Source organism: Drosophila navojoa, chromosome 3, assembly GCF_054131105.1.
Source record: "Drosophila navojoa isolate 15081-1374.11 chromosome 3, UAZ_NAV_1.0, whole genome shotgun sequence".
Lineage (NCBI taxonomy): Eukaryota > Metazoa > Arthropoda > Insecta > Diptera > Drosophilidae > Drosophila > Drosophila navojoa.
The window spans coordinates 29,880,344-29,908,161 of record NC_142891.1 but is presented as its reverse complement, the minus strand read 5'-3'; the positions used below and the strand labels follow the sequence as shown (position 1 = coordinate 29,908,161).

General features: G+C 44.5%; 1 protein-coding gene, 1 long non-coding RNA gene and 1 pseudogene across 4 annotated transcripts in view; all 3 read right to left on the bottom strand.

Moving 5' to 3' along the window:
* LOC149091982 (uncharacterized) overlaps positions 1-27,818 on the bottom strand; it is a 202,016-nt gene that overhangs the window by 27,356 nt on the left and 146,842 nt on the right. The gene's annotated exons all lie outside the window — the stretch shown is intronic.
* The window catches only part of mthl15 (methuselah-like 15), a 141,650-nt gene that overhangs the window by 3,666 nt on the left and 110,166 nt on the right, over positions 1-27,818 (bottom strand). For 2 of the 3 annotated variants that reach the window (XM_089257658.1, XM_089257657.1), the window contains exon 4: positions 22,578-22,656. The exons of the other annotated variant lie outside the window; for it this stretch is intronic. In XM_089257658.1, coding sequence (XP_089113784.1) covers positions 22,578-22,656 — 79 coding nt within the window. The remainder of the gene's footprint in view (positions 1-22,577; positions 22,657-27,818) is intronic. 3 annotated transcript variants of the gene reach the window in all.
* Positions 24,554-25,843, bottom strand: LOC149091992 (uncharacterized; annotated as a pseudogene).

The following is a 27,818-nucleotide window of genomic DNA, read 5'->3' as shown; positions in this document are numbered from 1 at the left end:
ATAGTGGCTTCGCCCCAGACAACGCCACTTTACCGCTTCTTGGGCACGAGAAAGGCCCCGCTCCAGAGCTGAATGGCCCCGTTACAGTGCGAAGCAGGGCCTGTGGCTGGGGTATAAAATGCCACTGGCAGCTCCATATGGGAGATATAAAAATAGAAAACTGAAAGTGAGAGTGAGATAGTCAGCGGATCAGAAGTAATAAAACTACTTCACTCGAAGGTGTAGAGGAGCTGGCTAGGCTGGTCCGTCTCCACAAGACGGCCGAAGCGGTATTAGGTATTAGGAAGACCGCTAAGGGGGACCTTGTGTTGCAACTGAGTAGGAAGCCGGAGCATAGCGCTGAGGCTTTGCACGAAGCTGTAGGGAAAGCCTTGGGTGACCGAGCGGTAGTTAAAACACTTACCGAATCGGCTCAAATTGAGATTCGCAACCTAGATGAGTTAGCAAGCAAAGAGGAGATCTTTGAGGCAATTAGGGCGGAGTTGAAGGATAGCTCACTCCCCTTTGAGGCTTTTGAGTCGCTTCGACCGGCTTTTGGTGGACAGCAAAGAGCTACAGTTCCGCTTCCAATTGGAAAAGCTAAAATTCTGATCGAGCTGTCCAAAATCAGAATTGGATATGTTGTATGCCATATCCGCGCCGTGGATCAGCCTAAACGCTGTTTCAAGTGCCTTGATTATGGTCATATGACAGCAAACTGCGGCAGCGACTGTGGCCTAAAGGGCGCCTGTTTCAAGTGTGGAGAGATGGGTCACAGTGCAAAAGCATGCACTAAGCCAAAATGTAGCCTCTGCATCCGGAAAGGTGAAAAGCAGACGGACCATTCAGCAGGCAGCTTCAAGTGCCCATCCTACCGTGAAGCTGCTCGTAAAATGAAATGTTAAGGTTCTTGCAGCTTAACTTAAATCATTGTGTTGCTGCCCAAGATCTTCTAGAGCAGACCATAAGGGAAAAATGTATAGACGTAGCATTTCTTAGTGAGCCTCATCACTGTAGAACCAGCTGCCCTAGGACATGGGCAACAGATGCTAATGGCAAAGCGGTGTTGTGGGTATATGACAACACAACGAATGTTCTTTCGAATGTTAAGTCATTTAATGGGTTCGTACGTGGCCAATACGGTAGCCTATGGCTCTACAGCTGCTATCTGGCCCCCAGCATGCAGCTCAGTGATTGCACAACGGCGCTTGACGAGCTGTCAGATGTCAGAGGCCGTATCCTACTGGAGATTTTCGCGACACTATATGTTGCACTGCTCAACACTGGCCATGAGTTCACCTTCAGTCGGGCTGGATACGGATCTGTAATTGAAATTACTTTTGTCACTTCATCCTTCGTTCGGGAAGCAACATGGAACCACTGCGATAGCTATACGGGCAGCGATCATACGGCAATTCTGCTCACAATAAGTGAGCCACCTGCCAGAGCGTCAACCTTGTGTTGGGAATCGTATCGGCTGGATACTTTTGATCCCGCGGTCTTTTCTGAGGCCGTTCAGTCTCTGGGCACAATTGGTAATGCTGAGGCCAGAGCATGCCAAATGGTGGCCCAAATACCGAGTGCCTGCAATAGCGGCATGTTACGCCGCAAGCAGTTAACGCGACAACAAGAGCCTACGTATTGGTGGAATGTACAAATAGGTGACATTCGACGCAAATGCATCCAGGCGAGAAGAAGCTATCAACGGGCTCGGGGTAGGTCTACGTTTTTCGAAAAACAATTAGCTTACCAGGCATCTAGAAGACAGTTGAAGAAGGCCATTCGGGCAAGCAAAAGAGAATGCTTTCTAGAGTTGTGCGACTCAGCCCTTGGGGCAGGGCATATAAGAAAGTAGTTAAAAGACTATACGCAGGTAGACAGGTGCAGCCTACGGATCGTTTTCGAGCTTAAATCAATTGTGGGAAAGCTCTTTCCAGAACGATTTAGCTCCATTTATGCCCCGGAGTCCGAGTCTGCAAATCAGGGCTCAACGAGAACTCAAATTGTTTTAGTTACAGTAGTAGCTCTCAGAGGTCTTAGAACCAACACAGCTCCAGGGCCGGACGGGATCCCCAATCGTGCGCTAAAGCTAGCCCTCGCCTTGCACCCTAGTACGTTCGCCGAATTATTCAACGAATGCTTACTACAAGAGACATACTTTACACAATGGAAGACCCAGAACCTGGTGTTGCTACCCAAAGCTGGCAAACCACCAGACGAGCCATCTTCATACAGACCGATCTGTACGAAAGGTGTGTTAGAAATTGATCTGCTCTAGACTGGAGACTGCTATTGCTAGCGCCGGAGGCCTATCACCAAATCAATTTGGATTCCGGAAGGCCCGGTCAACAACAGATGCTCTAAACAAAGTTGTTGGCCTGGCAACTTCCGCCATCCAAGGCACCAGATGGAGGCACGGGACGAAGCAATACGGCATCATCGCGACCCTGGATGTTAAGAACGCCTTCAACACAGCTAGTTGGGATATGATACTGAATGCGCTGTCACAATATAATATCCCTAAATTTCTAAAAGAGATAATAAAGAGCTACTTCACAGGAAGAACACTGGTATACAATACGAGTGAGGGTCCCCAAACTCATACAGTGTCAGCTGGAGTACCCCAAGGCTCAGTGCTGGGGCCTCTCCTATGGAATATCATGTACGACGGCGTACTGCGCTTGAAAGTACCAGCAGGTGCGCACACCATTGGCTTTGCTGATGATGTGGCTGTCGTCGCCATAGGCAAGGAGCTTAAAGATACAGAGGATATGTGCAGCGAAAGTACCAATCGCATACGAAGCTGGTTGACAGGAGCTGGGCTCGAGCTTGCGGCGCACAAGACGGAAGTCGTGGAGGGCATGTGGAAGACGCCAACCACATCCTTTTCGTATGTGGACGGTTCCTGGAGGAGAGGCGTCGTCTAGAAGAGGCACTGGGCCGCTCCATCAGAGCGGAAAACATAGTCAACGCCATGCTGGAATCGGAGGAAGCTTGAGCTTGCTTGAAGCTGCGCAGAGTAGAGCGAATAAGAAGACGAGCTGTACCAGGCTAAGGTAGCGCATAGTGCTTGCGAAGCAATGCTTTACGGCCGTCCCGCAAGCATCGCGCACTATCCTAGCCACCACGCAGCTTGCATCTTGTATTATTATAAAAATTGTCAATAAACGAATATAAAAGAACAAAAAAACACACACACACGCATACAAGCAAACACAAGCACAAGCACACGCACACACACAGACGCATATACAGGCGACTGCGGTTGGGTGGCGCTGCAGTGTTGGCAATATTATGAGAACTTGTTTGTTGATCGTAATGAAACTTTCAGAAGGTAATCATAATGTTGAAATGTATGTGTAAGTTAACACACGCACTCATACTTAACTGTTGGCAGCGCATGCTTTGACTGTTTGGCTTGCTGTAGAAAATTTCACATGCGGGCGCACAATAATTCTCAAACGGTTCTTACTCTGCCGTATTGGAGTGGCTGTTCCAGAGCGGAGAAAAGGGGTCTTACGTGGCGTAGAAGTTAACCGTGATTACGAGCGAGGCACAGTGACTAGACTCGGTCATTACACTTTCGGCTGAGTTGACCTTTGCGATCGTTCCTAACGAATGCTCACACGAGCTAACAAAAAGATTGCGATAATAAAGATTGTGGTAATAAGTGCATAATAACCCGTCTTATTATAATTGGCGCCCAACGGCAAGTGAACGTACGCATCGGTAACATTTGTGATGTGTGCAACTCCTTGAGCCAACGCCAAGAGTCATAAACAAAAACAAAATAAAATAAAATAATAAATTAACATTTGTGACCTGTGCAACTCCTCGGCCAACGTTAGGAGTCATAGTGAATAAAACAAGAAAGAACAAGAACAACGAGAATATAAAAACCACAGCAGCAGTAGCTAGCTGAACGAAAGTCAAGAAGAAGTGTAAAAAAAAAAACCCAGCGGACCGCTGAGCGAGTAAAACCAAAAAAAAAAACGAATCAAAACATTCAGATTATTAAACGAATTCAATAATGTATATGTAAGTGAACTGCTAATTTTCCTTTTACGACATACAACAATTTTAATGAATAAATTTAGAATTTTTGATTCCAAAATTCGAATTAATAAATTCAAATAAATTTGGACAAAGCGAGCACTAGCGCGATCTCAGGTAGCAATACGCCCAAGTGGTCGAGGGAAGTTGCCACCGTTCAGAGGAAAGCACCCTCAAAAAAGCCGAGGCCCAATGAAGGCGCAGCGAACCCAAAAGAACCAATGGCTCTACGAACTACAGCTGAAAATTGAAATCAGGCAGGTCGACAGACAAACCCGGACAGCTGGACAGTCGTTAAAGGACGCAAGCCTATGCAAAAACGTCCCAGAACTGACGTAATTGCAATTTCAGGCGTAGGTGGTTGTAGCTATGTGGATATGCTACGTGTAGTCAAGACCGACCCAAATCGAAAGCATCTGAGCGGCGACGTTCAAGGCATTAGGAAGACAGCTAAGGGGGACCTTTTGTTGCAACTGAGCAGAAAGGCGGAGCATAGTACTGAGGCTCTTAACGAAGCTGTAGGCAAGGCCTTGGGTGACCGAGCGGTAGTTAAAACACTTACCGAATCACTCAAATTGAGAATCGCGACCTAGATGAGTTAGCGAGCAAAGAGGAGATCTTGGACTCAATTAGGGCGGAGTTGAAGGATAGCTCACTCCCCTTTGAGGCTTTTGAGGCGCTTCGACCGTCTTTTGGTGGACAGCAAAGAGCTACAGTTCCGCTTCCAATTGGAAAAGCTAAAATTCTGATCGAGCTGTCCAAAATCAGAATTGGATATGTTGTATGCCATATCCGCGCCGTGGATCAGCCTAAACGCTGTTTCAAGTGCCTTGATTATGGTCATATGACAGCAAACTGCGGCAGCGACTGTGGCCTAAAGGGCGCCTGTTTCAAGTGTGGAGAGATGGGTCACAGTGCAAAAGCATGCACTAAGCCAAAATGTAGCCTCTGCATCCGGAAAGGTGAAAAGCAGACGGACCATTCAGCAGGCAGCTTCAAGTGCCCATCCTACCGTGAAGCTGCTCGTAAAATGAAATGTTAAGGTTCTTGCAGCTTAACTTAAATCATTGTGTTGCTGCCCAAGATCTTCTAGAGCAGACCATAAGGGAAAAATGTATAGACGTAGCATTTCTTAGTGAGCCTCATCACTGTAGAACCAGCTGCCCTAGGACATGGGCAACAGATGCTAATGGCAAAGCGGTGTTGTGGGTATATGACAACACAACGAATGTTCTTTCGAATGTTAAGTCATTTAATGGGTTCGTACGTGGCCAATACGGTAGCCTATGGCTCTACAGCTGCTATCTGGCCCCCAGCATGCAGCTCAGTGATTGCACAACGGCGCTTGACGAGCTGTCAGATGTCAGAGGCCGTATCCTACTGGAGATTTTCGCGACACTATATGTTGCACTGCTCAACACTGGCCATGAGTTCACCTTCAGTCGGGCTGGATACGGATCTGTAATTGAAATTACTTTTGTCACTTCATCCTTCGTTCGGGAAGCAACATGGAACCACTGCGATAGCTATACGGGCAGCGATCATACGGCAATTCTGCTCACAATAAGTGAGCCACCTGCCAGAGCGTCAACCTTGTGTTGGGAATCGTATCGGCTGGATACTTTTGATCCCGCGGTCTTTTCTGAGGCCGTTCAGTCTCTGGGCACAATTGGTAATGCTGAGGCCAGAGCATGCCAAATGGTGGCCCAAATACCGAGTGCCTGCAATAGCGGCATGTTACGCCGCAAGCAGTTAACGCGACAACAAGAGCCTACGTATTGGTGGAATGTACAAATAGGTGACATTCGACGCAAATGCATCCAGGCGAGAAGAAGCTATCAACGGGCTCGGGGTAGGTCTACGTTTTTCGAAAAACAATTAGCTTACCAGGCATCTAGAAGACAGTTGAAGAAGGCCATTCGGGCAAGCAAAAGAGAATGCTTTCTAGAGTTGTGCGACTCAGCCCTTGGGGCAGGGCATATAAGAAAGTAGTTAAAAGACTATACGCAGGTAGACAGGTGCAGCCTACGGATCGTTTTCGAGCTTAAATCAATTGTGGGAAAGCTCTTTCCAGAACGATTTAGCTCCATTTATGCCCCGGAGTCCGAGTCTGCAAATCAGGGCTCAACGAGAACTCAAATTGTTTTAGTTACAGTAGTAGCTCTCAGAGGTCTTAGAACCAACACAGCTCCAGGGCCGGACGGGATCCCCAATCGTGCGCTAAAGCTAGCCCTCGCCTTGCACCCTAGTACGTTCGCCGAATTATTCAACGAATGCTTACTACAAGAGACATACTTTACACAATGGAAGACCCAGAACCTGGTGTTGCTACCCAAAGCTGGCAAACCACCAGACGAGCCATCTTCATACAGACCGATCTGTACGAAAGGTGTGTTAGAAATTGATCTGCTCTAGACTGGAGACTGCTATTGCTAGCGCCGGAGGCCTATCACCAAATCAATTTGGATTCCGGAAGGCCCGGTCAACAACAGATGCTCTAAACAAAGTTGTTGGCCTGGCAACTTCCGCCATCCAAGGCACCAGATGGAGGCACGGGACGAAGCAATACGGCATCATCGCGACCCTGGATGTTAAGAACGCCTTCAACACAGCTAGTTGGGATATGATACTGAATGCGCTGTCACAATATAATATCCCTAAATTTCTAAAAGAGATAATAAAGAGCTACTTCACAGGAAGAACACTGGTATACAATACGAGTGAGGGTCCCCAAACTCATACAGTGTCAGCTGGAGTACCCCAAGGCTCAGTGCTGGGGCCTCTCCTATGGAATATCATGTACGACGGCGTACTGCGCTTGAAAGTACCAGCAGGTGCGCACACCATTGGCTTTGCTGATGATGTGGCTGTCGTCGCCATAGGCAAGGAGCTTAAAGATACAGAGGATATGTGCAGCGAAAGTACCAATCGCATACGAAGCTGGTTGACAGGAGCTGGGCTCGAGCTTGCGGCGCACAAGACGGAAGTCGTGGAGGGCATGTGGAAGACGCCAACCACATCCTTTTCGTATGTGGACGGTTCCTGGAGGAGAGGCGTCGTCTAGAAGAGGCACTGGGCCGCTCCATCAGAGCGGAAAACATAGTCAACGCCATGCTGGAATCGGAGAAAGCTTGAGCTTGCTTGAAGCTGCGCAGAGTAGAGCGAATAAGAATACGAGCTGTACCAGGCTAAGGTAGAGCATAGTGCTTGCGAAGCAATGTTTTACGGCCGTCCCGCAAGCATCGCGCACTATCCTAGCCGCCACGCAACTTGCATCTTGTATTATTATAAAAACTGTTAATAAACGAAAATAAAAAAAAATAAATAAATAAAAAAAAAAAAACACATATACAAGCGATTAGGCTTGGGTTGCGCTGCAGTGTTGGCGATATTATGAGAACTTTTTTGTTGAATAATTTAGACTCTAGACGTACGATCGTAATGAAACTTTCAGAACGTAATCATGATGTTTAAATGTATGTGTATACCGAAGCACAAGTCTCAAGTATTTGATATACGACTTTAACAAAGATGGTAAGGGGGTGGACATAGGGGCGGGGGGTAAATTTTAACAAAACCGAAATTTTATAAAATGCGTCTTAATATATATTCAAAATTTGGACTTAGACACTCTAACTTTAAAGATGTGGGAGATAAAATTTTTTAATTGATTTTCGATAAGATTTTCTAGCGATAAAAAATATCGGATTGAGTTATCGTTTTTTAGTGATAAACTCGATATGCGCGCTGTATATATGGACATTTTAACAAAAATTTGAAGTCTACCTTTTAGATCTTCTGAGTTCGACACGCTCATACATACGGACAGACGGACGGACGGACAGACGGACAGGGCCAAATCGACTCAGCTCGTCGCCCTGATCAAGAATATATATGCTTTGTGGGGTCTGCCACGCCTCCTTTTGCCTGTTACATACATATCAACAAAACCATTATACCCTGATTTCCCATTTTCAATTGGTTCAGGGTCTTTTCTTTTTGTCTTTTCTTCCATAAGAATTTCTTTGAGATCACTACTAGAGTAAAGCGATTAAACGAATGTAGGATCGCAAAAGCTCGGACGATAGCACCGGTGACGAACTTATTTCTTCCTTTTTGCAACACAGTCGGAAAAAAATGACTGATGAGCAAATAGCGCAAATCGGGGTGTAAATGCAAAACGCACTCGAGCAGCAAGCGGCCACTTTCGAAAATAAAATAAAAGCCCTTACAGAACAATTCAACAGATCTGTAGGTCTGACCGCTCAGGTCGAGGTTGACGAAGAGATACAAATTATCGCGGGTAGTAAATGCGAAGAGCCCCTAGATATCGTTAAGTCAATTCCAGAGTTTGACGGCAAACAAGGAAATTATGTTTCTTGGAGAGAAGCAGCCTATAAGGTTTTTGAACCTTACGATGGCAGGTCGAGGCACTATCAAGCAGTTGCAATAATTCGCAACAAAGTCAGAGGACCAGCAGACGCTGCCTCGTTCAATACTGTACTAAACTTCAAGGCTATTATTGCCAGGTTACTTCACTTTCTCTGACAAGACGCCTGTGCATGTGATTCAACAACAGTTAAGCACTCTTAGGCAAGGCGATCTATCGTTGCTCAAATACTACGATGAGATCGCGAATAAATTAGCACTATTAACAAACAAAAAGATTATGACACATGACCCTGTTTTAGCTGCTATCCTGACGCCCTACACACCTTCATTTCGGGATTCAGAAAATCACTGAGGTGGTCCGTTTTTCCAGCACAACCCAAAGACCTTCCTTCGGCTCTAGCTTTAGCTCAAGAAGCTGAATCGAGTAATGAGAGAGGCATTTTTGCAGCTAACTTTGCGAAATACTCTGAAGAAAAGCCTCGAAAGCCAAATAGCCAAAGGACCCAGAACTGGCGTCAAGGTGGTCAGCAAGAGAATGATGGTTCATATCAAAAGAAGAACCCTCATTTTCAGACAAACACAAATTCAAATCAACAGAAGCCAGGAAGTTCTAACAGCGCTTCGATTCTCAAAAAGCACAGAACCGCGGACCTGAACCAATGGAAGTTGATTCTTCCTCGCATTTTAGGCAACCCACTCAAAACGTTAATCATTTGCCCCAACAAGACAATACTGACGACTATGGGTTCTATTCACAACATGAGGCGAAGGCAGTGGAGGACGACTTATCAGGAGCAGGAAGCTGCAATTTCTTAGGGGAAACTCCTTGCTCCCGTACATAGAGTATACGATAGCAGGGCGCACTATTAGGCTCTTAATCGACACAGGAGCGTCCAAAAATTATATTAAACTGCTTCCTGAACTGGCACATTGGGTGTCAGTCAACAACCCATTCCAGGTTAGGTCAATCCTTGGACACACAAAAATCCAGCATAAGTGTCTCATTCACCTTTTCATAATCAAATCATTTTTCTTCATGTTCGAATCACTAAAAGATTTCGATGGCATCATTGGCCTTGATTTGTTAAAGCAGGTGAACGCCCAAATCGATAATAAAATAATATATGATCAAGGTATGGAAGAGATCAAATTCACTAGCTGCCAGCAAGTGAATCATTTTGAAATCCACGATGCGGACGTCCCTGCCGCGATCGAATGATTGACAGAATGATTAACGCCTTCGCAGACGGTCATGAATCCTTACCATACAATATTAACACAGTTGTCACTATCCCAACGGACGGCGAACCAGTGTATTCTAAACTATACCCATACCCAATTGGTGTGTCTGAATTTGTCAACACAGAGCTTAAACAACTTCTGGCGAATGGCATAATTAGACCATCCAAGTCACCCTACAACAATCCAATATGGGTAGTCGACAAAAAAGGTATCGACGAGGCAGGTCATAAAAAGAAAGTAAATCAAACGACAACCGACGACAAATGCCCTATCCCAACTATTTCCAACATATTATCGAATATGAGTGATGCTCAGTATTTTACAACACTGGACCTCAAATCGGGCTTCCATCAGATAGAATAAGCGGAAAGGGACAGAGAAAAGACTGAATTCTGAATTGAAAACAATGGAAAATACGAGTTCTCTAGACTTCCATTTACGCTAAAGAACGCTCCTAGTATATTCCAGAGGGCAATAGACGACATCCTCAGGGACCAAATTGGGAAAACATGCTACGTCTATGTAGATGACATAATAATTTTCTCACCCAATAAGGATGACCATATTAAACACATTGAATGGGTCTTGAAAAACCTTAGGGATTCTGGCATTAGAGTTTCTCAAGAGAAATCCAAGTTCTTCAAAAAGAGCGCGGAATACTTGGGATTCACAGTATGCAGAAGCGTGATCCAAACATCGGCCGACAATGTAAGAGCCATAAAAGACTTTCAACCGCCAAAAACTTTATTCAATCTTCGATCATTTTTAGGATTAGCAAGATGCTTCATAACAGGATTCGCCAACATTGCAAGACCCCTAATTTGAATTAAATAAAACACAGTTAGACGCCTTTAATAAGTTAAAAGAGATGTTAGCTCCCGAGGATGTGCTGCTAGCATATCCCGACTTTAAAAAACCATTCGACTTGACAACAGACGCGTCATGCCAAGGGCTCGGTGCTGTGCTATCTAGAACCATGATCTCGCACACATTGCGGGACAACGAGATTAACTTCGCCACAAATGAGAGAGAGAGAACTCTTAGCCATTGTGTGGGCACTGAAAACCCTCAGAAATTACTTGTACGGTGTTAAAAACCCCATCATTCGCGGTTTCAGATAAAAATCCGAATGCCAAGATAAAGCGCTGGAAGGCTTTTATTGATGAGCACAATGCAAACATCATTTATAAGCAAGGCAAAGAAAACCTTGTGGCAGACGCTCTGTCTCGCCAAAATATCAACGCTCTGTAAGATTCGGCCGAATCCGATTCCGCTACAATCCACAGCGAAGAGTCTCTGACTTACACAATTGAGACAACAGATAAACCAGTAAACTGGTTCCGTAACCAGATTATACTGGAAGAAAGCACTGTCCCACAACAAAAGACATATATTTTCATTAAAACAAAGACCCGACATGTCATACAGATTTCCGATCGCAACACATTTACACAGACTCTACGAGAGGTTGTAAGCCCCGAAGTGACCAATGCAATTCATTGTGAACTTTCTATCCTAGCCTTCATACAACATAATCTAGTGAAGGAACTCCCCTCAACAACTTTTCGACACTGTAAACCTCGTGATAGACATATCAGCCATTACAGAACAAAGGAAAATAGCTATAGCGGAGCACAATCGCGCTCATCGCGCAGCTCAGGAGAATGCCCAGCAAATACTTAGGGACTACTTTTTCCAAAAATGGGCCGTTTAACAACCGAAATTGCAGCAAATTGTCGAATATGCGCTATGAACAAACATGACCGACATCCGATCAGGCAGGAATTAGGGAAAACTCCCATACCTTCATATGCTGGAGAAATGCTACATATAGACATTAACTCCACAGACGGGAAAAAGTTTTTAGCCTGCATTGACAAATTCTCTAAATTCGCTGCTCGACTAGGAGATACCCTGAACCCTCCAGTCTGATATTTCAATCACTCTGCACCTTTTTTAGGCAGACATACATACACACGCACGTATTAGAACGCGCTCTGCGCTTGGGTTGCGCTGCAGTGTGGGCAATATAATACGAATTTATTTTTTGAATAATTTAATTTCTAGACGTACGATCTTAATGAAACTTTCAGAACTTAATTATAATGTTCAGATGTATGTACATTCCAAAGCAGAAGTCTCTACTACTTGAAATACACCTTTTGCAAAGGTGAGGGTGAGGGGTCGAATTTAGGGGTGGAGGTAAATTTTAACAAAAACCGAAATTATATAAATACACGTGAATATACATATAAAATTTGGAAGCTCTAGCTCTAAAGGTGTAGGCGCTATAATAAATAAAATATCGGGAGTAGTTATCGATTTTTAGTGATAAACTTGGTATGCGCGTAATATACCTATAATATACCTAGGAAAAATAATTTCAAGTCGCTAGCTCTTATATCTTCTGAGATCGACGCGTTCATACATACGGACGGATGGACGGACGGACAGACAAACGGACAGGGCCAAATCGACTCAGCTCGTCGCCCTGATCAAGAATATATATACTTTGTGGAGTCTGCCACGCCTCCTTCTGCCTGTTACTCACATTCAACAAAACCATTATACCATGATTTCCCATTTTCAATGGGCTCAGGGTATAAAAACGTACGAGATAGGTGAGAGTGTCCAATAAGTCCAATAAGAGACTAGGAAATAAACTTTCACCCTTATTCACCGAAGCAGTGGTTGAAGCAGGGGGGGAAGGTGGTCCATAAGGACAGCCTTAAGGAGACCATAATTATTAACTTCTTACCTTTTTGTATCTTTTACCTTAGGATAACGAGTATTTTAGCATTAGCAGCTGTGACTCTGACTAGTACCAGCGCGACCTCAAGACTCATCGAAATTTCAAGAAATCTTAATACAATCCAAAAACCAGATACTGAAGTCGAACACTTTTATACGACTATCTAAAAGAGTTAAATGAGCAACTCACCAATGTTAGCGTAACAGACCTACTAAAGGTATCTAATATTAAGTCCTTTCAAAATTTCCAACTCCTATATTTTTTAATTAAATTCCCTAGACCTAAGTTACATTGCAAAAAGATCAACATAATAACAATAGATTTAAAAGAAAGTAACGTGGTGGCCGATTGTGAGAAGAAAACCTTCGCCGTGCGCAAATGTTCCTCTACGGTGAGCACCACCTTCTGCAATCAAATGCAGAAAACAACGTGTGCTCAGAAGCTGGTGTCAGGTGGCATTGCACAATGCGCTACACGCATCTAAAATCCACTACCGTAGTCGATGAAGGCAGAATAATTATCAACAGCAACATGTAGTGGACAGCACCGGAACTAGCCAACAGGCCACGGGGACCTACTTGGTCACCTTTGATGACCACATCTCACTGAATGGAACTCGTTATGTCAACCATAAGGGTATTTTAAGAAAGAAGGCAGCAGTTTCGATGTCAGGAATAGTCAACATCACACTATTCCAAGAACACCTGGCCTTTGCGATTGTTCCTAACGAATGCTCACACGAGCTAACAAAAAGATTGTGGTAATAAGTGCATAATAACCCGTCTTTATATAATTTGTATACCGAAGCACAAGTCTCTAGTATTTGATATACGACTTTTACAAAGATGAGGGTGAGGGGGTGGATATAGGGGCGGGGGGTAAATTTTAACAAAAACCTAAATTGTATAAAATGCGTCTTAATATATAAATTTAAAATTTGGACACTCTGGCTTTAAAGATGTGGGAGATTTTATTGATAACAAAATAACGGGATGAGTTATCGATTTTCAGTGATAAAATCGATATAAGCGTGCTATGTACGGACATTTTTAAAAAAATTTGAAGTCTCTAGCTCTTATATCTTCCGAAATCGACGCGTTCAAACATACGGACAGACAGACAGACGGACAGGGCCAAATCGACTCAGCTTGTCGACCTGATCAAGAATATATATACTCTGGGTCTGCCTGTTACATACATTTTAACAAAACCAATTTACCCTGATTTCCCATTTTCAATGGGTTCGGGGTATAAAAGCGATAACTCATTCCGATATTTTTGTATCAATATAAAAACCTTATCGAAAATCAATTATAAAATTATATCTCCTACATCTTTAAAGCTGTATATTTAGATGCGGTTTATAAAATTTCGATTTTTTTTAAAGAAGTTATTCATACTGTTGCCCACACTGCAGCGCAGCCCAGCTGAGTTGAGCCCATTTGAGCTGTTCCACCTTCTTTACCATCGTGCAATGCTGTTCGCTCTGATATCGATGCGTCGTATAAGCTCGTGTGCATTCCGTTCCATGGCGACTAAGTCCTCCAGAGGACCATGCTGGCATGGCGTCGTCAGAGACTGCTCTGAGTGCGCAGTAGACTCTGCACTCAGTCTGTAGATGGCGCAAATGCCCCGGCTGTAGCTCGGCGTTGCAATCACCTAGCCCATATTGGCGTAGCATAGAGGATGACGGACCTTTTCTTGAGAGAGCTCTACAAGAATCAGCTGCCTTTTTATGCACATATTCAAAGTGCTCGCGGAAAGTTAATCATGTGTCTATCATGACGCCAAGATATTTTATCGCCCTCTTTGACGCAATGGTGACGGTGCCGATCTTTTTATTGGCAGTTTCCACTCTTTTGCGGACTAGGGCGGCTTCGGTTTTGTGTGCCGCTAGCTCGAGCCCAGCTTCAATCAACCAGCTTCGTATGCAATTGATACTTGCACTGCACATAACCTCAGTCTCTTTAAGCTCCTTGCCTATGGCGACACGGCTACATCATCAGCAAAGCCAATGGCCAGCACCTGCTGGTAGTTCCAGTCGCAGTACGCTGTCGTACATGATATTCCATAGGAGACGCCCCAGCACTGAGCCTTGGGGTACTCCAGCTGACACTGTATGAGTTTGGGGACACTCACTCAGGTTGTATACCAGTGTTCTTCCTCTGAAGTAGCTCTTTATTATCCTTTTTAGAAATTTAGGGATATTATATTGTTATAGCGCATCCAGTACCATATCCCAACTAGAAGGTATTCTTCAGTCTAGAGCAAATCAGTTTCTCAAACACTTTTCCCATGGTGTCTAAGAGGCAGATTGGTCTATAGGGAACGTCTCCTGAATTAAACATTCATTGTATAATTCGGCGAACGTACTAGGGTGCAAGGCGAGGTCTAGCTTTAGCGCACGTTTTGTATTAGTTCTAAGACTTCTGAGAGCTACAAAACAAAGAGCTAAAACAATTTGAGTGCTCGTTGACCTATGATCAGCAGCCTCGGACACAGAGGTATGAGTGGAGCTTACTCGTTCTGGAAAGAGCTTTTCCACAATTGATTTAAGCTCCAAACGATCCGTAGGCTGCACCTATCTACTTGCGTATAGTCTTTTAACTACTGTCTTATATGCCCTGCCCCAAGGGTCATATTCGACTGAGTTACACAACTCTAAGAACCATTCTCTTTTACTTGTCCGAATGGTCTTAGCTTCTTCTCGCCTGGATACATTTGCGTCGAATGTTACCCATTTGTACGTTCCACCAATACATAGGCTCCTGTTGTCGGCGTAACATGCTCCTATTGCAGGCACTCGGAATTTGGGCTACCGTTTGGCATGCTCTGGCCTCAGCATTACCAACTATGCCCAGAGACTGAATGGCCTCTGAAAAGGCCGAGGGATCAAAAGTATCCAGCCGATACGATTCTCTCCACAAGATTGACGCCCTAGCAGGTGGCTCACCTATTGTGAACAGAAGTGCCGTATGATCGCTGCCCGTATAGCTATCGCAATGGCTCCATGTTGCTTTCCGAAAGAGGGATGAAGTGACAAAAGTAATGTCAATTACAGATCCGTATCTAGACCGACTGAAGGTGAACTCGTGGCCAGTGTTGAGCAACGCAACATCTGGTGTTGCGAAGATCACCAGTAGGATACGGCCTCTGGCATTTGCTGTGCGGCTGCCCCATTCTTACGCCCTGCATTAAAATCTCCTGCTATTAATGACCTTCTGACCCCTAGCATCCTCAGCAAGCTCGTCTAGCACCATATCGGCCACGTACGAACCCCTTAAATGACTTAACATCCGAAAGTACATTCGCTGAGGTGCCACGTACCCACAACACAGCTTTGCCATATGCATCTGCTGCCAATGTTCTATGGCAAGAGGATCTACAGTGATGAGGCTCACTGAGAAAGGCTACGTCTATACATTTTTCTCTTATGGTCTGCTCTAGTAGATCTTGGGCAGCAACATAGGATGGGCACTTGAAGCTGCCTGCTGAGTGATACGTCTGCTTTTCACCTTTCCGGACGCAGAGGCTACATTTCGGTGGCTTGGTGCATGCTTTTACACTGTGACCCATCTCTCCACACCTGAAACAGGCGCCTTTTAAGTCACTGTCGCTTCAATATGACCGTAATCGAGGCACTTGATACGGCATACCACCCATCCTATTCTGATTGTGTGTGTGTGTGTGTTTTTTTTTTTTTTTTATATATTTTCGTTTATTAACAGTTTTTATAATTATACAGGTGCAAGTTGCGTGGTGGCTAGGATAGTGCGCGATGCTTGCGGGACGGCCGTAAAGCATTGCTTCGTAAGCACTGTGCGCTACCTTAGCCTGGGACAGCTCGACTTCTCATTCGCTCGACTCTGTGGAGCTCCATCATCACTGTGGCCGCGAAGGTGCTTGTTAGTTCCCAAGCTTCCTCCGATTCCAGCATGGTGTTGACAATGTTGTCCGCTCTGATGGAGCGGCCCACTGCCTCTTCCAGACGACGCCTCTCCTCCAGGAACCGTCCACATTCGAAAAGAATGTGGTTGGCCTCTTCCACGCGCCCTCGCTCGCACCAGGGGCACTCGTCAGATTCCTCGTGGCCAAAGCGCTTCAAATAGCTCCGAAAGCATCCATGTCCCGAGAGGATCTGCGTAAGGTAGAAGTTTACCTCGCCGTGCTTGCGGTTGACCCATGGTTCAAGCTCCGGGATGAGCTTGTGCGTCCACCGCCCTTTAGCTGAGCTATTCCACTTTCTTTGCCATCGTGCAATGCTGTTCGCCCTGATAGCGTTGGGTCGCGCAGGCGCGTGCGAATTTCGCTCCACGGCTTCGGCGACCAAGTACTCCAGTGGTACCATACCAGCTATGACGAGCGCCGCGTCATCGGAGATAGTCCTGAAATCGCAGCTGACTCTGATTGCGCTCAGTCTGTAGACCGCGCAAATGCCCCGGCTGTAGCTCGGCGTTGCCATCGCTCTCGCCCATATGGGCGCAGCATAGAGGATGACGGACCTAATGACGCTCATTAGAAGGAGACGTCGTTGCTGTTTAGGTCCCCGCGTGTTAAGCATAATTTTCGAGAGAGCTCTACAAGAATCAGCTGCCTTTTTTTGCACATACTCCAAGTGCTCGCGGAAAGTTAATCTTGTGTCTATCATGACACCAAGATACTTTATCGTCCTCTTTGACGCAATGGTGACGCTGCCGATCTTTATATTGGCAGTTTCCACTCTTTTGCGACTGCTGACTAGGACAACTTCAGTTTTGTGTGCCGCTAGCTCGAGCCCAGCTCCAGTCAACCAGCTTCGTATGCGATTGATACTTTCGCTGCACATATCCTCTGTATCTTTGAGCTCCTTTCCTATGGCTACGACAGCTACATCATCAGCAAAGCCGATGGTGTGCGCACCTGCTGGTAGTTCCAAGCGCAGTACGCCGTCGTACATGATATTCCATAGGAGAGGCCCCAGCACTGAGCCTTGGGGTACTCCAGCTGACACTGTATGAGTTTGGGGACCCTCACTCGTATTGTATACCAGTGTTCTTCCTCTGAAGTAACTCTTTATTGTTTCTTTAAGATATTTAGGGATATTATATTGTGACAGCGCATTCAGTATCATATCCCAACTAGCTGTATTGAAGGCATTCTTTACGTCCAGGGTCGCAATAATGAAGTATTGCTTCGTCCCATGCTTCCATCTTGTGCCATGGATGGCGGAGGTGGCCAGACCAACAACTTTGTTTAGCGCATCCGTTGTTGACCGGGCCTTCCGGAATCCAAATTGGTTTGGTGACAGGCCTCCGGCGCTAGTAATCGCAGTCTCCAGTCTGGAGCAGATCAATTTCTCAAACACCTTTCCCATGGTGTCTAAGAGGCAGATCGGTCTGTATGAAGATGGCTCGTCTGGTGGTTTGCCAGCCTTGGGTAGCAACACCAGGTTCTGGGCTTTCCATTTTGCCGGGAACGTCTCTTGTATTAAACATTCGTTGAATAATTCAGCGAACGTATTAGGGTGCAAGGCGAGGGCTAGCTTTAGCGCACGATTTGGGATCCCGTCCAGCCCTGGAGCAGTGTTGGTTCTAAGACCCCGGAGAGTTAATATAATTTCTTCCTCTGTGACTAAAACAATTTCAGTGCTCATTGAGCCCTGATCAGCAGACTCGCACCGAGGGGCGTGAATGGAGCTTAAACTTTCTGGAAAGAGCGTTTCCACAATCGATTTAAGCTCCAGACGATCCGTAGGCTGCACCTGTCTACCTGCGTATAGTCTTTTAACTACTATCTTATATGCCCTGCCCCAAGGGTCATATTCGGCTGAGTCGCACAACTCTAAAAAACATTCTCTTTTGCTTGCCCGAATGGCCCTCTTCAACTGTCTTCTAGCTGCCTGGTAAGCTTATTGTTTTTCTAAAAACGTAGACCTACCGCGAGCCCGTTGGTAGCTTCTTCTCGCCTGGATGCATTTGCGACGAATGTCACCTATTTGTGCATTCCACCAATACGTAGGCTCTTGTTGTCGCGTTAACTGCTTGCGGCGTAGCATACTGCTATTGCAGGCACTCTGTATTTGGGCTACCATTTGGCATGCTCTGGCCTCAGCATTACCAATTGTGCCCAGAGACTGAATGGCCTCAGAAAAGACCGCGGGATCAAAAGTATCTAGCCGATACGACTCCCTCCACAAGGGTGACGCCCTGGCAGGTGGCTCACCTATTGTGAATAGAAGTGCCGTATGATCGCTGCCCGTATAGCTATCGCAATGGCTCCATGTTGCTCCCCGAAAGAGGGATGAAGTGACAAAAATAATGTCAATGATAGATCCATATCCCGCCCGACTGAAGGTGTACTCGTGCCCAGTGTTGAGCAGTGCAACATCTAGTGTTGCGAAGATCTACAGTAGGACCTCTGGAATTTGTTGTGAGGCTACCCCATTCTAACGCCCAGGAGTTAAAATCTCCAGCTATAATGGCCTTCCGACCCCTAGCATCCTCGGCAAGCTCGTCGAGCATCGTCGTGAATTCATTGAGCTGCATGCTGGGGGCCAGATAGCAACTGTAAAGCCATAAGTTGCCATATCGGCCGCGTACGAACCCATTGAATGACTTAACATTCGAAAGTACGTTCGTTGAGTTGCCGCATACCCACAACGCAGCTTTGCCATTAACGTCAGTTGACCATGTCCTAGGGCAGCTGGTTATACAGTGGTGAGGCTCACTGAGAAAAGCTACGTCTATACATTTTTCCCTAACGGTCTGCTCAAGAAGGTCTTGGGCAGCAATACAATGATTTAGGTTAAGCTGCAAGAACCTTAACATTTCATTTTACGAGCAGCTTCACGGTAAGATGGGCACTTGAAGCTGCCTGCTGAATGGTCCGTCTGCTTTTCACCTTTCCGGATGCAGAGGTTACATTTTGGTGGCTTAGTGCATGCTTTTGCACTGTGACCCATCTCTCCACACCTGAAACAGGCGCCCTTTAGGTCACAGTCGCTGCGACATTTTGCTGCCATATGGCCGTAATCGAGGCACTTGAAACAGCGTTTAGGCTGTTCCACGGCTCGAATACGGCATACTACCCATCCTATTCTAATTTTGGACAGCTCGAGCAGAGTTTTAGCTTTCCCAATTGGAAGAGCAACCGTAGCTCTTTGCTGTCCACCAAAAGCTGGCCGAAGCGATTTGATAGCCTCAATGGGGAGTGAGCTATCCTTCAACTCCACCCTGATTGCCTCCAAGATCTCCTCTTTACTTGCTAACTCATCTAGGTCGCGAATCTCGATTTGAGCAGATTCGGTAAGTGTTTTAACTACCGCTCGGTCACCCAAGGCAGAGCCTCAGCGCTATGCTCCGGCTTCCTACTCAGTTGCAACAAAAGGTCCCCCTTAGCGGTCTTCCTAATACCTTGGACGTCGCCACTCAGATGCTTTAAATTTGGGTCGCTCTTGACCACGCGAAGCATGTCCGCATAGCTGCAACCACCTACACCTGAGCTAACGCTTCTTTTAAAGACTTGGGTGCCTGACACTCAGCCACTGGAGACTGGTTACAAGTCGACGGCTGCGGCAACGCCCTCTGTTGTTGCTGCGGCGATCGCTGCAACGAGGAACGGCGCGCGAAAGCTTGCAGCTCCTCCTCCATCATGGCCTCCATATTGCTCCGACTACCACGGCGTGAAGCCTGTAGTGGGCACTGCCTACTAATATAATTTGAGTTTAGAGACCACAGTAACTTAAACTCAACCTAACTACAGCGAGAGCCCGAAAGTATGCACTACCTTTAGTACCTGCTACCTCACACCAGCAGCTGGGTTGCTGTCTTTGCTGAGACTTAGCAACTCACCAAAGTTAGTGAGCAGCTGATTGTCCGCTGCAATTTCCAGCACTACTAACAGCTGTTGGAGTGAATGCACCTGATTATTTATTATTTGCACAAATGTGACGCCTAATGTGACAAATTATTTCGCGCTTAAAAAGAAAGCGAAGGAGAAAAGCCCTGACGCCAAAAACAGTGACGCTATTGCCCCCCTCTCTTGCACCACCGGATTGTACCACTGGGGTACTCCGCGAAACCGCCGCGAAGTAAGTTTTTATTGTTTTTGTTTTGCCGTCGCTGGGTGCGTCGCGCCCACAGCAACCACGTTGTCTACAGTTCTTTCCGCTTTCACAGGGAAAAACAAAGATCAAGCTATTGTCCGCGGTGGATCACGATGACGTCGACCGTACTCCACGAAAACGCAACTCGAACTCTGTGTGTGTGTGTGTGTGTGTCTCTGTGTATGTGTGTGTGTGTGTGTGTTTGTGTGTGAAATTTATCAAAAAAATTTTATTAACATTTCACAATACATTTTTGGACTTTATGCCGCCTATCACGGAAAATCGCCCATAGTGCAATATTTGATGAAGATTGCACCAAAGGATCGGAAGACAACAACAGTCTGCCCGATCTGATCTGCTGGAGCTTTGCTGCCAATACTGCGCACTGCTAGCTGCTGCCAGTCGAGAAACGAGCAGCGGCACCCGTCATCCAGGGGCGAGCGGGAGCAGCGGCTAGAAGCCCCTAGGTGTTAGTGAGCCGTCTTCAGGACGAGGGCAGCCAGATAACGGCGATCTTGACTATTGGAGTCGCTCAACAACGATCCACGATAGACACGGGAGCCTTGACCTCATCGAAAGGCTTGCTAACAGGCTCCGAGGAGTGCGTACCACACGGCGGCGCATACGCTTGGCAAATGGTAGTTGCAGTCATGTGGACTCGCAGCTGGAGACAATGATCCGCTTGGGAAGACAGCAATTCCAGATCCCGTTGCTGATTCTGCCACGAGGACCCAGAGGTGGACGCTTTTCGGAGAAATAATCTGGAGAAGTTCCAGCACCGGATTAGGATACAGGTCAACGCAGCGCGCAGTAAAGCAGCGCGAACAGCCTGTAAATGGAGGCGCTGTTGGCCAAAGGATGTTGGCCCTCGAAAAGCCGACCTAGCTCGACGATTGCCACTGTCCACAAGAAGAATGGAAAGTTGGAGCTGTGTGTGGATTTTCGAAAGTCAACGCGCGTGGAAAATAAAGACATTGAAGGACTTCCAGGATATTGTGGGAATAGCATCCAGGACAACCCGGGGGAGTCCTTGCAACGACTATAACAGGATAAGGGGCAATCACAATAGTCGGCGGGCATCAACTAGGACATTGGTGCGGACTAGGACTACAGAAATACACCAGCAGCTTTAGCGAGGCCTACACATATAGGAGCATACATAAGTTCACGTGCGTATGAGAATTTCTATGTGAGTGAAACGGAGCTAGGTGTGCTGTGAGCGAGTCAAATAGTAAGAGTGGCCTGTATATCCGAGTGAGCCGCCGTAGCTTACAGAACCAAATGCTGGTGTCTGTTCTGGGTCGTTTAAACGAACCTAGTGTGCCTTTAAAATAAGACTCTCCCAGCCGGAGTACGCTGAGCCGAGTGCAGGCTCAATCTTGTGCAGGTGTTCCTTTCGGAGGCGAGTCGGCACAAGTATAACTTAAGTAAAGTGTTATATTATAATAAGATTCAAAAAATTATACGATACATTCATTACGTTCAATTATCGCAGGGGCTTCAGCAAATAAATTTGTTGGCACGAACTTAGAGTTGGCTGAAACTAGCCCAGCTAGTACTCGGGAAAAACCGAAGGTTCGTTACAACATTGATACGCATGCGTTAGCCAAAGCAAAAGTTTCTAGTATTTGAAATACATACAAGTACATATAAATTTAGCGACTCTAGCTTAAAAGATGTTGCAAAAATACAAATTTATTTCTGATATTCATTAATGGTTTTAATCGACAAAAAATTAACGGAACAAGTTATCGATTTTTGAAAGAAACTCGATAGTCGCGTGGTACAAAAGTAGGGAAAAAGTCTGTAACTCTTACATCTTCTGAGATCGACGCAGTTAAATATACGAACAGAGGGACAGGCGGACAGACGGACGAACTGACAGCGCTAAATCGACTCAGCTCTTCGCCTTGATGAAGAACATATATACTTTTTGGGGTCTGCCACGCCTCCTTCTGCTTGTTATATACTTTTAACAAAACCATTATACCCTGATTTCCCATTTTCAATGTTTTCAGGATATAAATTTAAAAATAAAACAATTTTCATAAGATTCTTACAACTACTTGTACATACCCGAATGTTTTCCATATGTCAAAACAAGTAATGTTCATCCAAGAGAATGCGGCCATTAAAAAAAAGTATACGAAAAACCCTACAATATAAGTATCTTTAGTAAAGGCAATTTAAATTATTGATATCTTTTAAAACATAATAAAGAAAACTTAGAGCAACGGAGCTCAACTCGATACTGCTCGACTAAGCGATCCTTTGAACTGTTCGAGGAACCGATATTTCAATAATTCCTCGATTCTCCCCTACAAGTATCTAGCTCGTATATCTTCAGAGAGAGCTGATTTATATTATATTTTATGATATGTATATTTGTCTCGACAACCCAACCTATTTCTGTTTTATTATTTTTACGAAAAGCAAAGATTTTGGAATTAATAGATTCGGGATCCCACGCCCCTTTGCTCCATTTGGAGAAAAAAGTAAGAAAATTCAAGCTCGACTAGATACTATCCTGAACCAAGCACATTTACTATGACGCTTTAGTTTTAAACCAGAGACTTATCGATTGAGCGTCACGCTAGTCAAAACGCCCTTCACTTTTCGAATTTATGATGGCAAAACTGAAATAGACTGCTGCAAACCTACTGATCTTATTAAGAATGTGCTAGAATAACCAAACTAATAAAAACTCACATGGTTTAAATGTCAATTGCTTTGTATTTAATAAAAATAAATGAAATATAAAACTCATTTAATTAAATAAATATATATATTTTGAAACAATTAAAAAAATAAACATCAATAGATTCAGTCATGCAGCGGCATCTATCAAAATTGGGTTAATTTTTTTATACCCTGAATTAATTGAAAATAGGAAATCTGTCCGTCTGTCCAAATGCTTGAACGCGTCGATCTCAGAATCGATTATCGATTAAAAACATCGAAAATCAATATAAAATTTATATTTCCGCTACATTTTTATACCCTGAACCCATTGAAAATGGGAAATCAGGGTATAATGGTTTTGTGCAAAAGTATGTAACGGGCAGAAGGAATCATCGGAGACTCCATAAAGTATAAGTATTCTTGATCAGCACGACGAGCTGAGTCGATATAGCCCTGTCCGTGTATCTGTCCGTCCGCCCGTCCGTCCGTCTGTCTTTTGATAAATCATTTGACAAATTTTTTTATCGAGAATAATCAAAAAATTGATTATGTTTTTTCAGCCGCATTGGAACACTTTTAGACATGGAGACTTCAGATTTACTGTGTATATACATATTATGAATACCAACATTTTGTAATTTACAGATCTTAAATACCACGCCCCCTTCGCACCCAATTTGTAAAAAATTTGCATATCAAATACTAGAGACTTGTGCTTTGGAATGTACATACAGTTGAACAATATGATTACGTTCTGAAAGTTTCATGAACATTGTACGTCTAGAAATTAAATTTTTCAACATATAAATTCTCATAATATTTCAGCGCAGCCCAAGCGCAGTCGCTGCTTACTGCGCAGTTAGCAGAGCGCGTTTTTATACCCTGAACCCATTGAAGATGGGAAATCAGGGTTTTGTTAAAGATATGTAACAGGCAAAAGGAGGCTTGGCAGACCCCACAAAGTATATATATTCTTGAATATGGCGATGAACTGATTTGATTTGTCCTTGTCCGTCCGTCCGTATGTATGAAAGCGTGGATCTCAGAAGATATAAGAGCTAGAGACGTGAATTTTTTTCCTAGGTCCGTGTATATCACGCGCATATCGAGCTAGTTATTGATTATATCTTCTACACGTTTAGAGCTAGAGCTTCAAAATTTTAAATGCTCTAATTTTTATTATAATCTACCCTCCACCACTAAATTCAACCCCTCACCATCACCTTTGTAAAAGGCGTATTTCAAGTAGTAGAGACTTCTACTTTGGAATGTACGTACATTTAAGCATTATGTTTACGTTCTGAAAGTTTCATTAAGATCGAACGCCTAGAAATTAAATTATTCAACAAATATTATTATATAGTATTATATTGCCCACACTGCAGCGCAGTCGCTGCTTACTGCGCTGTTAGCAGAGCGCATTCTAATACGTGCGTGTGTATGTATGTGTGCATAAAAGATGTACAGAGTGATTAGAATATCAGGTTGGAGGGTTCAGGGTATCTCCTAGTCGAGCAGTCTCGACTAGAGCTTTCTTACTTGTTTCCACTGCAATCATCTTCAGAGCGCTTGGGTCAACATACAAGTTACAAGCTTCCATGAAATCCCTTCCTAATATTACTCTCCACCACATAGATTCATCAGCCACCACTATTAACCAAAAATTTATTTTAGTAGACTTCTTGAAAATATGAACAAATGTTTTTCCAATGACATTTAGCTGGCTTTCATTCAGCCCAAAGTAATTTTCCGTGTGTGCTTCAATTTCTATTTCAAATGGAACACACGATTTTTTAATAAGAGAAATGGGACTTCCTGAATCTATACAAAATTCTGCAATTATTGAAGTTTGAACCCTGCTCTTAAAATATATCTGGATTAATCTTACGAAGTTGTTTTCAGTATCGACCTTCCTCTTAGTGCATTGTACCACCATATGGTCCTTAGCGCCGCAGTGGTAGCACGTACCCTTCTCCCTCTTGGGCTTTCGACAATCTCTTGCCCAATGTCCCTTGTAGTTGCGGTTGAAGCACCGCGTCTCCTTCATTACGGTATTGGGTCCTGGTTCCACTGATGTTCCTTTTCCTCCAGTAGAGCGTTGCTGTGGCAGACGCACCTCTGCGAAGGCCCTTGCCATTTTGCTGGGGTCTGCATTCGGGATTCCTTCGATGAGACCGTCCAAAAGATTGTCTACTTCTAAATGCATTTCACTTGCTAAAGTACAGGACAAACTTCTCGTCGACGTTCCATATGCGTGCGACGCGTTTCAGCCTTGGATATTCTGCTCTCGAATGCTGCTGCCAATCCGTCCAGTAGTTTGCCCAACGGTTGTACAATCCATCGGCATGTATCCACTGCATGGCTTTCCCTTTTAATTTTTTCACACTTAGCAGCTTTTTTTGCATGTCCGTTAATTGATACAACTGAGAAAAATTGTTCAATTGCGCTATCCAGTTGCCAATAGATTCCTCCCCAGTGAATTCGGCCATAATTTCTTTAGCTAATTTAAACATCATTGACGTCACTTCATCATTGTTCTTTTATTTCGCAATTTTCACCGGCGCCCTTTTGGCGCGCGTCAGTAACGCGTTCTGCGAATTCGGTGTCTGCATCGGCGTCACCTGAGTTAATTTCGTCACGCTTGCTTTTGCCGTCTCTGTCTAACTCCTCCTCACTCTGTTCCAATTCGGGGGCGCTGTCGCGACAAGTTCAGTCTTGCAGCCTGCGCTACAGATTCTTCGTTTATGTCTAAATTCATTTTGTTTTACTTGAAAAAAAATTTGTCCCTTATCCCACTTCTGAGATTGTAAGAGGCCTTTTATTTATTTTCTAAGTTTCTTATTTTCACACAAAACGTCTTCTCTACTTCCGATCAAGCTTAACTCTGCCGATCACTTCTTCTTCCATTACTCAAAAATTAATATTGAACTCTAGTTATGTAATTAATATTTACAATACGAATCATAATCTCTCTTATGCTTTTATCCAATCTCTTATATTGTTTGCACTCCAAACGCTCTGATAAGGATTCCTGGAAAGCTGGAAGCCGTCAACGTCTTTTATCAAATTCCTGTCTGTCAAAATTTTTAACCATTACGTAGTCTCCTGGCTTGTATACGTTTGCAGCTTTTCTAGTATTATTTAAGTTCTCTTCGTTTCGTGAAAATCAGTTATATAATTATATCTCCCACATCTTTAAGGGTAGAGTCACCAAATTTAAAATGTATTTTAATGCAATTATATTGATGATGTTATACAATTTCGATTTTTGCTAAAATTTACGCCCCACCCCTATATCCACCACCTGACAATAATATTTGTAAAAAACACATTTCAAATACTAGCGACTTGTGCTTCGGTATATACATACATGAGAACTGTCCTACGATAAGGAGTCTGGTCCGTCGAAATGGTCCAGATTACAATAGCAACTTGCGGCCTCTCCAAAACAAGAAGGTTAGTTGGCGCCAGTGGTTAAATTCCTACTGCTTTATTCAATTTAACATCAACGCAAGCGCAGTTTACACAGTAGAGAGCGCACCTATGCGCATCTAAGCGCAAGCAGCGGGAGAGTGATCGTTAGAAGAGCGATACTTCCATGCTACCGCGTACAACTACAATGTACAGCGGTTTGTAAGAGGCCCTTTATTTATTTTCTAAGTTTCTTATTTTCACATAAAGCGTCTTCTCTACTTCCGATCAAGCTTAACTCTGCCGATCACTTCTTCTTCCATTACTCAAAAAGGCTGGTCACGTATCGACGACCTCCCCAGCCGATATGGTTAAGTATCGATAGATGTGTATCTATCGATGGTTAACCATTCCCTTATTCCCTTATATCACTAACAAGAGAACACAAAGACCGGACACGTGGTGTAAAGTGTTTTGCACACTTATTTTCGAGAGTAATCTCGTAATCACTTTTAGGGTCGTACTACAAATACGACAGCACAATCATTTCGCTTCATGCGCTGGACCGAGATGGTCGATGGTTGAACAAAAGATCCCTCCATGCTCAATGTTTCCCTTGCTCTCTCTCTCTCGATGCTCTTTGCTCTCTCAAATGTGTATATGTGTGTATGCATGTGAGCACAAGCAACAGCCCACGAAAATTGAAATTTCTTCGCAGCAAGAACCCATGCCTTCCCTTGTGTGTGAAGATTATACCGAACTTATCGAACCGTTTGCCAAGCTCGTACAAAATATGTATATGTGTTTTCGATATTATTTGTGGAAAGGGTATGAAAGAAAGTGAAAATGCTTTCGCGACGAATGTGCACGCACACACTCTCCCTTGCTACATGTATTATGAGCATTTGTGTGATTGTGTGCGTAGCTCTTGCTGCCTGTAGCAATTTTAGGTCCCAGCTTTTGCATTTGGTTGATCTTGAGAAGTGCTCACACTTATATATGTACATACATATGTATGTTTGATTGTGTGTACGCAGGGGACGCGTTGCCCACAATTGTGGGATATCACTTGTAGAAGCATTTATATGCCTACATATGTATGTGCCTTTACATGTGCGTTTGTGTGTGTGCATGTGTGTAACATGGGACGTGAACATTGGCTGCCTACCTCAACTTAGAATTGTCTGAACGATTTTGGCTTCAAATTGCAGTGGCGCGCTTGTA